The sequence below is a fragment of the Pecten maximus genome, chromosome 3 (assembly GCF_902652985.1).
Source record: "Pecten maximus chromosome 3, xPecMax1.1, whole genome shotgun sequence".
NCBI lineage: Eukaryota > Metazoa > Mollusca > Bivalvia > Pectinida > Pectinidae > Pecten > Pecten maximus.
This window is the reverse complement of record NC_047017.1, coordinates 22,936,449-22,953,686: the sequence shown is the minus strand read 5'-3', so window position 1 is coordinate 22,953,686 and position 17,238 is coordinate 22,936,449. Positions and strand designations below refer to the sequence as shown.

Here is a 17,238-nt window from a genome sequence, read left to right as displayed (position 1 = left end):
AATATAAAGTCAATTGACAGCTTGTGCTTTTCCCCGGGTCATTGTTAGTTAATTATCTGTTTGGTAAACAATATATACATGAAGATTAGTTCTGATCACCATTTTGTAGTTTATAACTTCTCAATATGATATTGATCTGTTGATGAAAGTTTAATGATTGAATGTTGACCCTATAATTAGCCTCTCCACATAGCCAGTTTCAGAACTATATTGAACCTTCCTGTCAATGGACATTTTAACATTACACGGTTACTAGGCACGACAAATTATAAATGATTTTAATTGTATATGGACCATATAAAACAATATAGAAATCATAAATCATATCTGCCTTTACAGAAATTTTGGATAAAAGCATCATGTTTGAAAAATTCTAAAAAAATATATATATACTGTGGTTGGACATTACCTTGTGAGGTTGGACATTATCTTGTGAGGTTGGACATTATCTTGTGAGGTTGGACATTATCTTGTGAGGTTGGATATTATCTTGTGAGGTTGGATATTATCTTGTGAGGTTGGATATTATCTTGTGAGGTTGGACATTATCTTGTGAGGTTGGATATTATCTTGTGAGGTTGGACATTATCTTGAGGCTGGACATTATCTTGTGAGGTTGGATATTATCTTGTGAGGTTGGACATTATCTTGTGAGGTTGGATATTATCTTGTGAGGTTGGACATTATCTTGTGAGGTTGGACATTATCTTGTGAGGTTGGATATTATCTTGTGAGGTTGGACATTATCTTGTGAGGTTGAATATTATCTTGTGAGGTTGAATATTATATTGTGAGGTTGGACATTATCTTGAGGCTGGACATTATCTTGTGAGGTTGGATATTATCTTGTGAGGTTGGACATTATCTTGTGAGGTTGGACATTATCTTGTGAGGTTGGATATTATCTTGTGAGGTTGGACATTATCTTGTGAGGTTGAATATTATCTTGTGAGGTTGAATATTATATTGTGAGGTTGGACATTATCTTGTGAGGTTGGATATTATCATATGAGGTTGGATATTATCTTGTGAGGTTAGCTATTATCTTGTGTGGTTGGATATTATATTGTGATGTTGGATATTATCTTGTGATGTTGGATATTATTTTGTCAGGTTGGATATTATCTTGTGAGGTTGGACATTATCTTGTGTGGTTGGATATTATCATATGAGGTGGAACATTATACAATTATTGCCCTTGTTCCGGGTTGACATGAATATTTGACCACCCGAGAGGTGTCATGTCACCCGAGGGCGTAGCCCGAGGGTGACATGACACCTCAAGGGTGGGCAAATATTCATGTCAACTCAGAACAAGGGCAGTAATTGTTTTATTATACCGAAAAAAACATAAGTGAATTAATTTTGGTATCAATAAGTTTATTTATTACTATCAACAGTTTTTAAGAAAAGTTTTTAAGAGGTACCCCATTGTCTTTCTGGACCCGGTATAAAATTCTCCCAGTTGAACTTTCAATGTATGGACGTCGAAGTTTTCACAATCCTTTGGTCTAGGCCTACCTGTTGCAGATAGGAAATGTCTAAAGGAATCCACGGCCACATTGATGACCCTTTTGGTGTTTTTAGAATCCTTTTCTTGCAATAATTTCGCCAATTCCTCCTCTGTTGGCAGACGATAGCGTCCGCCGGCAGCCATTGTTGTTGTCAAGCAGAATACTCGGAACTTCTCTGATTCGACTACTTTTGAAGACGTTACGGAAGAGAGTTCCGAGTTGGGGCTCACGAGAGGGTGACATAACGATTTTGGAGGGCTCACGAGAGGGTGACATAACGAATGTTTTTAATCACGTGACATGGTTTTCACTAATCAGAAGCTGTGATACAAGTCTGAGGTATAATAATATCTTGTGAGGTTGGATGTTATCTTGTGTGGTTGGATATTATCTTGTGTGGTTGGATATTACCTTGTGTGGGTGGATATTATCTTGTGATGTTGGACATTATCTTGTGAGGTTGGATATTATCTTGTGTGGTTGTATATTATCTTGTGAGGTTGTGAGGCTGGATATTATCTTGTGAGGTTGCATGGACATTATCTTATGAGATTGGATATTTACCATGTGAGGTTGGATATTATCTTGTAAGGTTGGACATTATCTTGTGAGGTTGGACATTATCTTGTGAGGTTGGATATTATCTTGTGAGGTTGGATATTATCTTGTAAGGTTGGACATTATCTTGTGAGGTTGGATATTATCTTGTGAGGTTGGACATTATCTTGTGAGGTTGGACATTATCTTGTAAGGTTGGACATTATCTTGTGAGGTTGGACATTATCTTGTGAGGTTGGATATTATCTTGTGAGGTTGGATATTATCTTGTAAGGTTGGACATTATCTTGTGAGGTTGGATATTATCTTGTGAGGTTGGATATTATCTTGTGAGGTTGGATATTATCTTGTGAGGTTGGATATTATCTTGTAAGGTTGGACATTATCTTGTGAGGTTGGACATTATCTTGTGAGGTTGGACATTATCTTGTGAGGTTGGATATTATCTTGTAAGGTTGGACATTATCTTGTGAGGTTGGACATTATCTTGTGAGGTTGGATATTATCTTGTGAGGTTGGATATTATCTTGTAAGGTTGGACATTATCTTGTGAGGTTGGATATTATCTTGTGAGGTTGGATATTATCTTGTGAGGTTGGATATTATCTTGTGAGGTTGGATATTATCTTGTGAGGTTGGATATTATCTTGTAAGGTTGGACATTATCTTGTGAGGTTGGATATTATCTTGTGAGGTTGGATATTATCTTGTGAGGTTAGACATTATCTTGTGAGGTTGGATATTACCATGTGAGGTTGGATATTATCTTGTAAGGTTGGACATTGTCTTGTGGGTTAGACATTAACTTGGGTTGGACATTGACTTGTGTTGTTTATATCTTGATTAGATAAGAATTATTTTCTAATATATCAGATAATGATCAGCAGTTAAATCTGCCTATAATTATGGCTAATGGAGATTTAACCACAGAATTATGGGAATTTGTCTTTTAAAGTTGTTAGTGTCTCCAAGTATAGAAAAGATAGTGTCGCCTATCAATGTACCATATTTTTAAAATAACTGCACCAACAAAAACACCTTTGTTGGAAAGGGACAACTTTGTTCAGCTACAAGGGCAGACATATCTAAGTTTTCAATCTCAGCTTTATTCAAATGAAATGGATTTCCTGCATATCAGTGATCAGTCATTATTGAATTGTTGCAGGTAAAGTTACACTCGGAAGTGACACAGACAAATTTTACACCGTGAAATGTAATAGTCCTATTCAAATTGGCAGTCGTTTTAAATTCGTAATTTAGTAATTAGTTTGTGGTGTAGCTTCAATGTGTCGTCCCTGATCAATGTTTGTATAATATCTATAAACACCCACATATTACTATATATAGAACATTTACACATAGTGTAAATAAAGGTAGAAAACAGTTGTTGCCATGTTTACGCAGGTTGTGTATGTCAACTAAAATTCAAAATGGCTGAAACAAGCCTGTGTAAACATGCCTGAGATGTGTATTGAAGGTCGAGCCTCAGGGAGAACGGCTATACCATAGCATTACAGGTTTTGTTCCGTTTAAATAATTCTCATTTGTTTAGATATAATTAACAAAAAGATTTTCAACCCTTGCCTTACTGACACCTTTAGAGGCTTATTATAACTATGATCACTTGTATATGGAGGTGATTTTAACAATCTCCCATTAGAATTAAAATCACTTAGCAGAATGTCATTCAGCTTACAGGCTTTTTGTGTTTAATCAATGAACCAGACATTGAGTTTGCAAATATTTTTATCATATTAAATTAATCAGACGTTTGATCAGGTATAGAACAAACTGTTGGAGTTTTTTCAGTTCCAGTTGTCGAGTTTGTATAGGGTATTGGAAACAGGTAAAATATTACCACCATTAAAGCTAATGTAGAGATCTCAACACCGTGAATGAGTAGCTCGCAGGATTCAGGTGTGGGCAAAGCGGGAAACAATGAAGTCCCTTAACTATATATATAAACTCTTATCAGCAATTAAATTTCAAAGAGAAATTATAATGATTAAATGAGGATGGTTCCTGTTTGGCTTCTGATCACCAACACGACATCAGACACCTTTAAAAGTTCAGGTGTACTTCTGAACTCAATTCTTATCATATACTGGTTAGTTCAGGTGTAATTACATACTGGATAGTCCAGGTGTAATTATGTACTGGATAGTTCAGGTGTAATTATACACTGGATAGTTCAGGTGTAATTATATACTGGATAGTTCAGGTGTAATTATGTACTGGATAGTTCAGGTGTAATTATATACTGGATAGTTCAGGTGTAATTATGTACTGGATAGTTCAGGTGTAATTTGAATGTGTACTCACAAACTTAACGTAATAAGTCATTTCCTTGTACTTGACAGAGTTTCTGTGTGTACCTCTGACTTAAATTGCTTTTGAACTTGAGAGTGTCATGTAGTTCATGAAGGTAGACTGTCTGTATTTGAGGTCAGGAGATCCGAGTCTTATCCAATGTATTTTCTTGTCATGTTTTTACATGTAGACGTCTATTGGAAATCAATAAAAAAGGGTTACCATTTAATATTTACTCATTTTCCAATCACATATGTATTATTTTTTTTAGATTTTTAAGATTTAGCTGGGTTTTCCTTTAAAAAACAACCCTTAGAATTTCTGTTTGGTTTGGTAAAGGCAGTTTTGAACAGGTTGAAGGTTGGTACTATCAATACATGTAAATGGTAATATTGATTAGAGGCTATTGATTGGAGGATATTGATCAAGCAGTCACTTTCATTCCAGGTGAAGGTTGAAAAAATTAGAATGATTTGTGTCAAGATAGGTTAGTGACCTCAACATACAGAGTTGTATACAAATTCTTTATTGAAGCACAGCATGCTAATTTGTGTTGGTTCATGCAAGTACAGAAATGTCTGTGGAATTCTATAGCGCGCTGGTGTCCTCATACTGATGTAAACTAGGAGTTCTGTTATAGCTATACTCTAGGTGTGTCCCAACACTGATTTAATCCTAGAGTCCTGTAATAGCTCGGTGTACCCCCACACTGATGTAAACCTGGAGTTCTGTTATAGCTATACTCTAGGTGTGTCCCAACACTGATGTAAACTAGGAGTTCTGTTATAGCTAGGTGTACCCCCACACTGATGTATACCTGGAGACCTGTTATAGCTAGGTGTACCCCCACACTGATGTATACCTGGAGACCTGCTATAGCTAGGTGTACCCCCACACTGATGTAAACCTGTAGACCTGTTATAGCTAGGTGTACCCCCACACTGATGTAAACCTGTAGACCTGTTATAGCTAGGTGTACCCCCACACTGATGTAAACCTGGAGTCCTGTTATAGCTAGGTGTACCCCCACACTGATGTAAACCTGGAGTCCTGTTATAGCTATGTGTACCCCCACACTGATGTAAACCTGGAGTCCTGTTATAGCTAGGTGTACCCCCACACTGATGTAACCCTGGAGTCCTGTTATAGCTAGGTGTACCCCCACACTGATATAACCCTGGAGTCCTGTTATAGCTAGGTGTACCCCCACACTGATATAACCCTGGAGTCCTGTTATAGCTAGATGTACCCCCACACTGATGTAAACCTGGAGACCTGTTATAGCTAAATGTACCCCCACACTGATGTAAACCTGGAGTCCTGTTATAGCTAGGTGTACCCCACACTGATGTAAACCTGGAGTCCTGTTATAGCTAGGTATACCCCCACACTGATGTAAACCTGGAGTCCTGTTATAGCTAGGTGTACCCCCACACTGATGTAAACCCTGGAGACCTGTTATAGCTAGGTGTACCCCCACACTGATGTAAACCTGGAGTCCTGTTATAGCTAGATGTACCCCCACACTGATGTAAACCTGGAGTCCTGTTATAGCTAGGTGTACCCCCACACTGATATAACCCTGGAGTCCTGTTATAGCTAGGTGTACCCCCACACTGATATAACCCTGGAGTCCTGTTATAGCTAGGTGTACCCCCACACTGATGTAAACCTGGAGTCCTGTTATAGCTAGGTGTACCCCCACACTGATGTAAACCTTGCTGGAGTCTTGGCTCCAGTTTCATCAATGTTCCTTAAGGAAATAAATCTTAGTTAAGGAACCTTTCTTTTGTCAGAATATTGATGAAACTGGCCCCAGTAAAATATAGCTTGGTGTGTCTCCACAGAAGAGATCTGATACATCTGCTGGGTAGATATATCCCGCTTAAAGTTTGTGTTGTAAACATGTTTTTACCCAGGAAAAGTACCTTTACAATTACTCTCATGGTCAACTGAGGTCGTTTTTTTCTCTGAATTTGAACTTGATAGGTAGAAAAAAACATTAGAGTTGTTTACACCGATATGTTGACAATATGTTGGGAAAACACAAGGTACTTCATGTATATTCATTATCACAATCTTTATATTGGCGATTGATTTCTGTGTTGAGAGCCATAACATTGATCCTGGAGTATTGATCTCGAATACACAGGTAGGTAGTGTTAGGAAGGTTTGGTTCAGCACCACCAGATGATGTTCAGGGTTTATGGCAGAAACAAACTCATCTCTAGGGAAATCACTTATTGGTATTTACAGATTATTGTCTCAGTTTGAAGCATAATCAGGTTAAGCAGGTGAAATTGTATAATTAATGCCCTACCATGACAGAGCACAAATTGCTGATACAGTTGGAAATGTTTTTGGATATATACAGGTTATTTGTCCTGATCCACTGTGTATTGGTTAGGTACGACTAAACAACCACTACCTTGATCATTACACAACCATTGCAATCTCCGGTAAAACTATTATTCCTGTCCTTCTGATATGCTGGTGTATATTTCATTTCTGATTGGGTGAGTTCCTGTTATACTGATGATAATTGCTGAGCAAGCAAATTCTGTACAGAGTAAATCAGACATGCTAATGTGGAAAAAAGGTTTGTAAATGTATAATGTGACATGCAGATTGATTTCTACTTCTCATCACTGCCACACACACTACCATATCACACTCTCATCACTGCCACACTCACACCCAGATTATATTTCCAATCATACCACACTCCTATCCGTACCACACTCCCATCTGTACCAAACTCTCATCAAAGTCACATTGCCATCTGACCCAAACTCTCATCAAAGTCACACTACCATCTGACCCAAACTCTCATCAAAGTCACACTACCATCTGTACCAAACTCTCATCAAAGCTATACTACCATCATCTGTATCAAACTCTCATCAAAGCTACACTACCATCATCTGTATCAAACTCTCATCAAAGCCACACTACTACCATCTGTACCAAACTCTCATCAAAGTCACACTCCTATCTGTACCAAACTCTCATCACAGCCACAATCCTATCTGTACCATTTACTCTCATCACAGCCACAATCCTATCTGTACCAAACTCTCATCACAGCCACAATCCTATCTGTACCAAACTCCCATCTGTTTATCAAATAGTTGTGTTTGAAGATATTTCTTGTTTGACCTTTAAAACATGATTCCTAACTACCAGCTGGAGAAGTTTTTGTCATTTTTTTTTTAAAGTTTTGATATTGTATAATCTGAAGTGAACCCATCACTGTTACAAGTGTTACTTGATTGAAAATGAGTAGCTGTTCGATTAAACGACTGTTAAGTCTCCCAAGTTTCCAGGAAGACTGACAGTGTGATATCTCTTATTTAAGTGTCTGATAACCTGTTATTTACCAAGGCTGTTGTTTGTGTATTTACAGAGCTTTTACATCCGCTGCACAAAGGAGGGCGAGCCAACCTTCACCTGCCAGTGCAATGGCAACTGTGACATTGCAAAACAGGGCCGCATTCGGTGCCAGTACTGTCGCTACCAGCGATGTCTTATGGCTGGAATGTGCCGTAAAGGTGAGTTGAAACATCATTAGGTACATGTATATTATGTATGCACTGAAATAATTTTCAAAGACAGCCTTATTTTTGGGAAAAAATGATCGTGAAGACTTAACAACAGATATGCTTCCAGGAAAACAAAAGAATTACATTTTACTCTAGATTTTGCTAAGTGAGAAAATGTACGGTGTAATGGTTACTGTAAAGTGTGTGTGTGAGTCGAGATCCATGTTCGTACTATTGAGAAGTTGAGGTTTTTATTTTGTGAGTTGGAAAATAAAATTTTGTGTTTTTTACAGAAAAGCCCGAAACTGTCCAGCCAGCCGAAGGACAGGTGTTGTGTAAGGTTTGCGGAGACATTGCTAACGGTATTCACTTTGGGGTCAACACCTGTGAAGGATGTAAGGTATGTCTCCAGTACTACAATGTAGGTTTTAGTATACAAGAATGTACAATATAATGATACAATTGACACTTGACACTTTAGCTCAGTTCAGCTAATTCTTTTTTTTTTTTTTTTTTTTTGCTAATTCAAATATATTGGTAAAATTGATTAAAGTTTTTGTTATACTTGATGAGCTCACAGAATCAGAATCATATGACTATGTACCTTGTGAATCTTCTTTGCCCACAATAATTTTTGTACAATGAACTAAACTGATGACAATTTCTGCTGAAATTATTCGTTTGGAGCCGATATGAATCCCTCTTGAAATCTACGTTTTGCTCGAACTTAAATTCTGTAGATCTGGTCTAGCAGATATACATCAGTGTATTGTCCAGATGCGTTCTTGTCTTTTTGGAGCAGATTTGTAAGTGGTAGGACCCCATCTTGATAAATTGTTTTGAACTTGAAGTCAAACTGAGACAGATTTCTCTAATGATGATGATAAGTCTGTGATCCGGATCAGAATTAGTTATGTTTTAATCTCATTTGAAATGCAACATGGTCTTCATGGCTGCCATCTTGAAAATTTAGCCCATCCATTTCAAAATTAGCAACAAGTTTATATGAACTGATTTTGCTGAAAATCAAATGAAAATGAGTCAATACCAGTACTGCAGCCAACTTTTCATATTTTTTATCAAATTAAAATCAATGTCAAAATTATGGCCTTTTGGGCCCCTACTTGGTTAAAATCTTTACATTAAAGGCCTTTTTTTTTTTGCAGAAATTCTTTCGACGAGGTTTAGTTGAGAACCAAAGCTATGTGTGCAAGGGAGATAAGAAATGTACCATCAATCCACGGAATCGCAACAACTGCCGCTTTTGCCGCTACCAGAAATGTATCACTGTTGGTATGTCCAGAGAAGGTAATTAGCTTTCTTTATGATGTTGATTGTAAAATTGTATCTTCCATGCATATTAGTATATAGAACCAGCCAAAATTAAAATAGCTGAGTAATAACATTAGACCTGGTCTGACGTGTCACAGATTTACACACCTTGACATTGTCTTAGTATGCAGGACATGGTTATGGCAGAGTTTGTATAGGGTGTTTGGCTGTAACACTGTGTAGATTTCGTCTTTATCCCAAATTTCTCTCGGTAAACAACTTCAGATGAATATTGATGAATATTGATGTCTCTGTTGCAGCTATCAAGATGGGTCGTCCAAAGAAGTCCGATAACAGTGACAGTCTTTTGTCCTGTTCCCCTGGAACTGACCTGTCTGATCTGTCTGAGGAGAGTAACAGCCCTCACTCCTCTCTGAGTGAGATGTCACCCCATTCCTCCTTCGACAGTGGAGCAGGCTCACCCATGTCCCAGCATGACTCAGACTCCAAGTCTGTGGACGATGCATCTTACATTGGCTTCTTGGTAGCGAGCAAGAAGATCAAGACGGAGTCAAGTGAATCAGCCTGTGAGCAGACAGACTCCAAGAGGATGCCCATGCCTACAGATCTGCTATATACACAACTGACTCCCATGTCCGATCATTGTTCCATGGTCAGTAACACTCTCCGTACCTCTCACTGTAGCCAGGCTAACTCCTGCTGGACTAGCTCCTCCTCCACCCCCATCAACACTTGGCATGGCCCTACCACCTCCTCCCCCTCAGCCCGCACACCCTGTGTGGCACCTTCCAATAACATGGGCCAAAACCAGCCAACAGCCCAGCCCACTGCCCTCTCCTTCATGGAGGAGGAAATGGATGAAATTCTGGACTATCTCCAGACTGAGCAAAACATTCAGGCTCAGGACAAAACTCCCTGCCCCACCTCCAGGCCATCTCATCAAAACTTCAACTACTACCCTGACAACTTCCCCACCCGGTCCCCATGTATGATGGATAGGAGTGGATGTCCAGTACCCCCACAGCATATGCCTGTAGAGACCAGTGCTGACCCCACCACCTCTACCTTCCCTGACCCCTCCACAAACAATGTCCAATATCCTAATACACCCAACTTTTCAGATTCACCAATCAGTTCAAACCAATATCAGATGAACTCTCCCTCCCAGAGCCCTATATATCCCCACTCCCCAGGCAGTTCTAGCCAGTATTGCCCCTCCCCCAGTAACTCCAACCCCTGCCCAGGGTCTCCGGGTAATACCTCACAGTACATGAGCTCCCCAGCCAACTCCCCACACTACAGTGGGCCACAGTTTCATAGCTCCCCTATCCACTCTGCCCAGTATTCGCCCAGCTCCCCCTCCAACTGTATGTACCCCGACTCCCCCCACAGTAGTTGCCAGTACTCCCCGCCCCCACAGGAGCCAGTCCAGCACACTGATTGCCAACAGTACCCAGCTATCATCAAGGCAGAGTTTCCCGGTAGCATGCCAAGACTCCATCCCACTGCTACCTACACCAACACCACCGACGGTTTTAGCAGGTACATTAACAAATTTTAGATATACAGACTTTATTTCTGCTCATTTCCATCAGTTCAGACTAATTGTTGATGAAATTAATGATGTTTTTCACACACAATTGACATTTTCTTCATTTGAATTTTTTTTATTTACTAGATCACGCTGAGCCAGTTTCGTACCTTTTGATGTAGCAATAATTCAGGCGACACCTTGTCACCAAGGGAGAGAACTGTGATTGATCTCCAAGTGCCCACACCTTACCTAGGCCTACAGAGTGCCAGATGTACACCTATATTTAAGACATTGACAAGTTCCTGGCTGTCTTTTGACAGCCTAGTTGGAATTGCAACTTCTAGTTCATTTAGTTTCATTCATTTATCATATTCATCCTGTCCTATCTATACATAACTTTGTTACAGAAGGTGGAGACTAGCTATAATTACGAGATGTTTGTTTAACAAACATCAAGCTTATTTTATTGATGATTAGCTTGGAGTGTGAGTAACGTTTATAGAACTATTGTTTTTTATAACATTTGACCAAAGGATCTGCATTCCTTTCACGCTTTTTATGTTATACATGTATTTTGCCATTTCTGAGCTTCTCATGACCCGGATCATATCAGTTGATCCAAGTTATTCAACTTTTTATATACAATTTTATACATTGTAATTATTGTTTGACTTAGAAATGCAGTCCTTTAGTTAAAGGATCAGTCGAGTTTCAGACTTGATTCTTCCAATTATTTATATTTGTTCTGAGTCGAGTTTCAGACTCAGGTTTTTGTAATATGTTATATGTGCATAATACGACAAAATGACAGCAGTATCGACTGTTGGAAAGCGAAATGATGATCAGTATATGATTTATATTATGTATTCTTATATCTACATAATGATCAGTACAATATACATATCTACATAATACAAGACTTTGTGGAGGTTGTTAGCTTGACTGTGATACACAGTTGTTAAGTTTATTGTTGGTGCATGTCCATTTTATTTGTTATATAGTTGTTTATATTAGGCAGCAGTGGGGGATAGTGTTCTAGTTCCACTACTACACTGAATTGTTAAATTATTTTGTTTGTTTATTTCATTATTTGTTATTTTCGTTACTTTTTAAAAATTTTGAATTCTTTTAAATTTGTGTTCTTTTTTATTTGAAATTTGTTTCCTTGTTATTAAATTTACTAACTTCTTTGGAATTTTAAAAGCACAAAAGAAATGCTATTAGAACCAAAATGGAGATTTATTTTTAGATATATTGTAGAGGAACTAGGAGCTATTGCCTGGTGTTGCCATGACAATGATATACTAACCTTGACAACAGATGTATGTCTGTATTCCGTCCATTCATCAAACTAATTACTTTGCCACATTTTCCCTTACAGTGCTTGAGTTTACCTCAACCCCTCGACTAAAGCTTATCTTAAAGCTTACCTTGCTTAACCAATGAAATTTGACATCTCTTAGACCTTGAGTTTGATTGGCTGAGCTTTTGAGACACGACTCAACCAGTTGTTGGCGATTTTGTGGCAAAAAAAACCTTAAATTAACATCGAGTATCAAGTTTGTCATGCTTATGTCATCAGCAAGACTTGTATGTGTATAAAACACAGTACATGATTGATATCACATCATCTTCAATCCTTGACAAGCTTTACTTTTGATTTAGTGAAGAAATGCGGCTTTAAGACAAATCTATACACTTTATTAAGTTAGTTGACAAGACCTATTTCTGGGTTGTTATGCTGCTATGTATATGTATTTTGATTTTACATATCTTTGATTTGCAAGGCATATTTTATGTCAATCACATTTTTCTGTTGACATTTAAAGCATTTCAACAGTTTTAGTATCCTGGATACTAACATTTTATAATTTGTAGAGACAGCTTAATTTATTTTATGAATGAGGTGAAATTCAGTTCAGAGTTTTATTTTTGTTTTGAGCTATCAATAGTGCTAAAACCAAACAAATTCAACTTTTTATTTTAATAAAAATTATTTTAAAAGTTCAAAAATTTTCAGTGACATTTTTGGATACAAAATTAATCCTTGCAATTAGTTTGCTGTCACTATTCTAGAGTTGTCTCCCCTTCAGTGAATCAACCCTAAACAAAATAGTCTATGGCAGTCACTTATATTTATTGTTTTTTCTTTTTCTTTTTTTAAAGTTTTTGGCATATGTATATCAACTTATCAAATTATCTCTTTATATTTCAAAAACTTGTCTAAACCTGACTGTCATAGACTATCTGGAACTTTATATTTGGAGTATTTCGCCATGATTACACATTTAGAAACATCTTTGTGTTTGGTTTTTTCTCACAAGATTGCATTGGATATCTAAGATACATCTATATTAAAAAAATGCATGCCTGTTGATTCACTGGAGGGTTATTTTTTTTATTTATTTTTAATGGTTTAGACAAGTTTTTGTTAACATTTATTTCATAAAATCAGCAGTTTAGATACAAAGAATATTTTTTGATTTTTTTAAAATTAATTTTTTTAATATTTTTATTTTCAGTTTTGTCTGATAGATTTCTCAGACAACATCACAAAAGATAAGCAACCTTTTTTTTAATTTTAATTTTTAAATCTTATTTTTTCATGCAGATAAAAAATATGAAAATTCTACTATGATTTTTCTTTTTCATTTTGGATAAAGATAGTTTATCTTTTGCAATAAAGATATGTGTTAAACAATATTAAAATATACCTCCCGTAATTTGTTCATGCAATGGTTTGTTGGAGGATTAAAACTTTTTTGTTTTGAAATTTAGGGAAAGTTTTGGTACTTTGCAGAAATCCGAGCCAACCTTTTATAAAAGGAATATTTTGTGATATAGTTTTACAATGATTCCATCCAAATTGACATTATTTTTTCTCCATTTTGGTACAACTGTTTTTATGATATTTTTGATACATTGGTGTGTGTTATGTGACAGGTTGCAACTACTGTGTTTATACTTAAAGAAAATTCCACCAGGGAAAATATCAATTTAAATGAAGGGGTTTAAAACACTTAAAGTTGTTTTTAGTTTTATGTTTATGAACATCATTTAGAAAATTTCATCAAATTCATTTACTAATGAAATTGTGGACTTTCAAAATATGGAGATATACCATTTTCACAATACAAAATATTTTCAAAAAGTAAAAGAAAATGAAAGTTTTGATACAAATGATTTGAAAATTTTGGAATGGTACTGTAAATTTTTAATGTATTTGAAAAAGATTATTGTATATAACTTGAAACCATGACAACTGGATGCAAAATGCTCCAGATGCTGTAACTGCTGATCAATATATAATCAATTTTTTGTATGAATTTCTTCATCTTCACACATACTCAATGTATAACATGCACTTTACCACAGCCACATTTATATTTACAATCCATTGTTTTAACAAACTTTACACATACCTTAACACAAACAGTTTTATATTATGAACACTATACACACGTGTAAGACCACATATATATACAACCTCACCTGATAAAGACACTTTATGTACACATGTGCCAGTTTATCTATGTATTATGTAAACACATGATGCTACTTTTACCTACAAATACACATGTACACACGTGCCACTTTACCAACAATTACATATTATGTACACACATGTGACGTTGACACGAGTGCTACTTTTACCTACAATTTCCCTATACATTATCTGTACACACGTACCATTTTCCCACACATTTTAAACACATGTGCGATTTCCCAACAAATACATGTCATACGTACATGTATCACGTTCCCTACAAATACACATGTACTCACGTGTGATATTTCATTGAAAAATGGTAATTAGACTACCTATACTCATGCATGCAGAAATCAAAGCCCTGTCACACTCTCTCAAACATTACAACAGTAGGTAGCAGTTCCACATCCAATCCCATATCTGTTACTTCCATACTGGTGTACATATCACTCACAATATTCTCTATATATTTTGCATATAAAACTAATTTTCATACGTTCTGAATTGAAAATATATAAATGTATATTACATCATAGAAACATATTTCATACATCAAATATTCATCAGTTAAAATATTTATATAAAATAGAAATGCCGTTGATGCATAAATTTTAATATCTTCATTCTGGTTGTGATAAAAATAAGTAACAATTATCTTGCCATTCTACATAAAATATATTAAGGAAATTTGGATGCCAATGATCAATAATTGTCGATGTCCTTCTAACAGGATTTAATGTCAAATTCAGATGAAAATTTGAACATTAAAAGCATGAAGTATGTTACTAGGATCTGGTGTGTTTTATCCTGCCCGTTGATCTTAGCCTATGTTGTTCCATTAGCCAATTTATCCTGGCTAAATTATTTAGTCTATGTTGTAACATTAGCCAATATCCACTGGCTATTCACCTAGCCTATGTTGTAGCATTAGCAAAATTATATCAATGTTTGATGTCTTGTAGATGTAGCCATTTATGTCATTGCAATCATCAGAATGGAGTATGTCACTTAAAGGGATACAGTTTGGTATTTTTTTGGGAATTATTTCACTTTAAGGAGATACAGTATATGTCCCTGTGAATTCTATCACATTATGGAGATACAGTGTGCTATTTCTGTGTGATTTTGTCACTAAAGGTGATGCTGTATATTTCCATGTGAATTCTGTCACTTTAAGGCGATATGAAATTTCTTTGGGAATTCTGTAACTAAGGAGATGGGGTATGATAATTTACATACATCGATTCTCTGGGAATTGTGTCACTTGAAGGAGATACCGTATGGTTTTTCTCCCTGAATTCTGTCACTTTAAGGAGATTTGGTGTATGATTTCTCCCTGAATTCTGTCACTTTAAGGAGATTTGGTGTATGATTTCTCTGTGAATTCTGTCACTTGAAGGAGATACAGTATGGTTTTTATCCCTGAATTCTGTCACTTTAAGGAGATTTGGTGTATGATTTCTCTGGGAATACTGTCACTTAAGGAGATGCAGTATGATGTTTTACATACATGGATTCTCTGGGGGTTGTGTCACTTTAAGAGTTACATTTTATACAGTATTGTTATTTCAGGTGCAGGGGTTTTCTGTAAATGACAGGGTATATATATCAAAACAAAGGCTGATTTCAATTTATGATTGTGATTTTCTGAGCATGAAAGATCTGAAGATGATTAATGAACAAATTTAGGAATCCTTTAAATAAAATTATTCTTTAAAAAGATGCAATAAAATCTGCTACTCAGATGGCCTACTTATCCTATAAATCAGGATAATTTGTTTGTCATGAGCTACATAACACTGATTTCGGGGTCAGAGATGGCACAGCGAAATCACAAGTCGTAATCACTAATACCAATGGTAACAATCATATGATGTAATTAGTCAAGAGAAGCAGAGCAGTTAGCACAAAAGTAAGAAAAACTGTAATATAGAACTGACTTCTGTTTTAATGCTTATCTTGATTTCCAGTTATGCTGTAATATGTTATATCTTTATCAAGATAGTTAAGGGTACCTGGAACCTAGAATTGAGCTGCTAAGTTTGTCTATATTTCGGGTGACTGTGATGTGATTTTAAGGTGATAAGGGTAATATTGCTCACTGAAGTTGCCATTAGGAGATCTGAGTACAGTTAACGGATAATCAGGGCCTTTTCGTCCTCTTAATCCTAAGATCCTTTTGGCTACCTCTTGCTGGTTTTACACCCTCAAGACCCTTACATCCTCCTGATGATGTTGGCCTTACGTTTGTCATCGTATGTCATATGTGTTTTTGTCCTGCAAGCTTTTCCCATGATTAAATACTTATTTTATTCCCTAATTTTCTTTACAGCTTTTAAGCACTCTTTTTTTTAGAATAACACAAATGGAATATTAAAAGAATGGATAAAATATGATGAAAATGTATATTTCGAAATGTCTTTAGTATGTTGAAATTTTGTGAATTTTTTGCATTTTCTTCCTTAAAACAGATTAAGAAAACTGATGGCTCTGCCAATTTTGATGATACCAGTTGAGTGTATATTTGTTGTGACAATTGTAGCCTATTTGGATTGAGATGGTCACTCTCAAGGAAATAAAGTTGTTTTGTGATACCTATATAAGTTGTTGACTTATTTAAATTACATCTCAACATGTCCTACAATAACAGATCTCCATTGTGGTTATCTATTAATTTATCTATTTAACTGGTTTTAACATCCGCTATTACAAATCTGAAGTCTTCATTGATGGGGGACGCCAACAGCCAGGGTTAGATTAGAATGGGTGTTTAGAGGGACACCAACAGTCAGGGTTATATAAAGTCAGGTGTCTTAGAGGGACACCAACAGTAAGGGTTATATGGGGACATGTGTCTAGAGGGATACCAACAGTCAGGGTTATATAAAGTCAGGTGTCTTAGAGGGACACCAACTCTTAGAGGGATACCAACAATAAGGGTTATATGAGGACATGTGTCTAAGAGGGAGGGACACAAAATGCCAGGGTCATAAGAAG

General features: G+C 36.3%; 1 protein-coding gene across 1 annotated transcript in view; it reads left to right on the top strand.

Annotated features, from left to right (window-relative positions):
- LOC117323598 (flocculation protein FLO11-like) overlaps window positions 1–16,839 on the top strand; it is a 37,744-nt gene extending 20,905 nt beyond the window's left edge. The window contains exons 3-7 of the mRNA XM_033878909.1: window positions 7,789–7,933; window positions 8,218–8,324; window positions 9,091–9,232; window positions 9,517–10,759; window positions 10,896–16,839. Of these exons, the coding sequence (XP_033734800.1) occupies window positions 7,789–7,933; window positions 8,218–8,324; window positions 9,091–9,232; window positions 9,517–10,759; window positions 10,896–10,905 (1,647 nt within the window). The 3' untranslated portion in view covers window positions 10,906–16,839. The remainder of the gene's footprint in view (window positions 1–7,788; window positions 7,934–8,217; window positions 8,325–9,090; window positions 9,233–9,516; window positions 10,760–10,895) is intronic.
- Window positions 16,840–17,238: the final 399 nt, after the last annotated feature.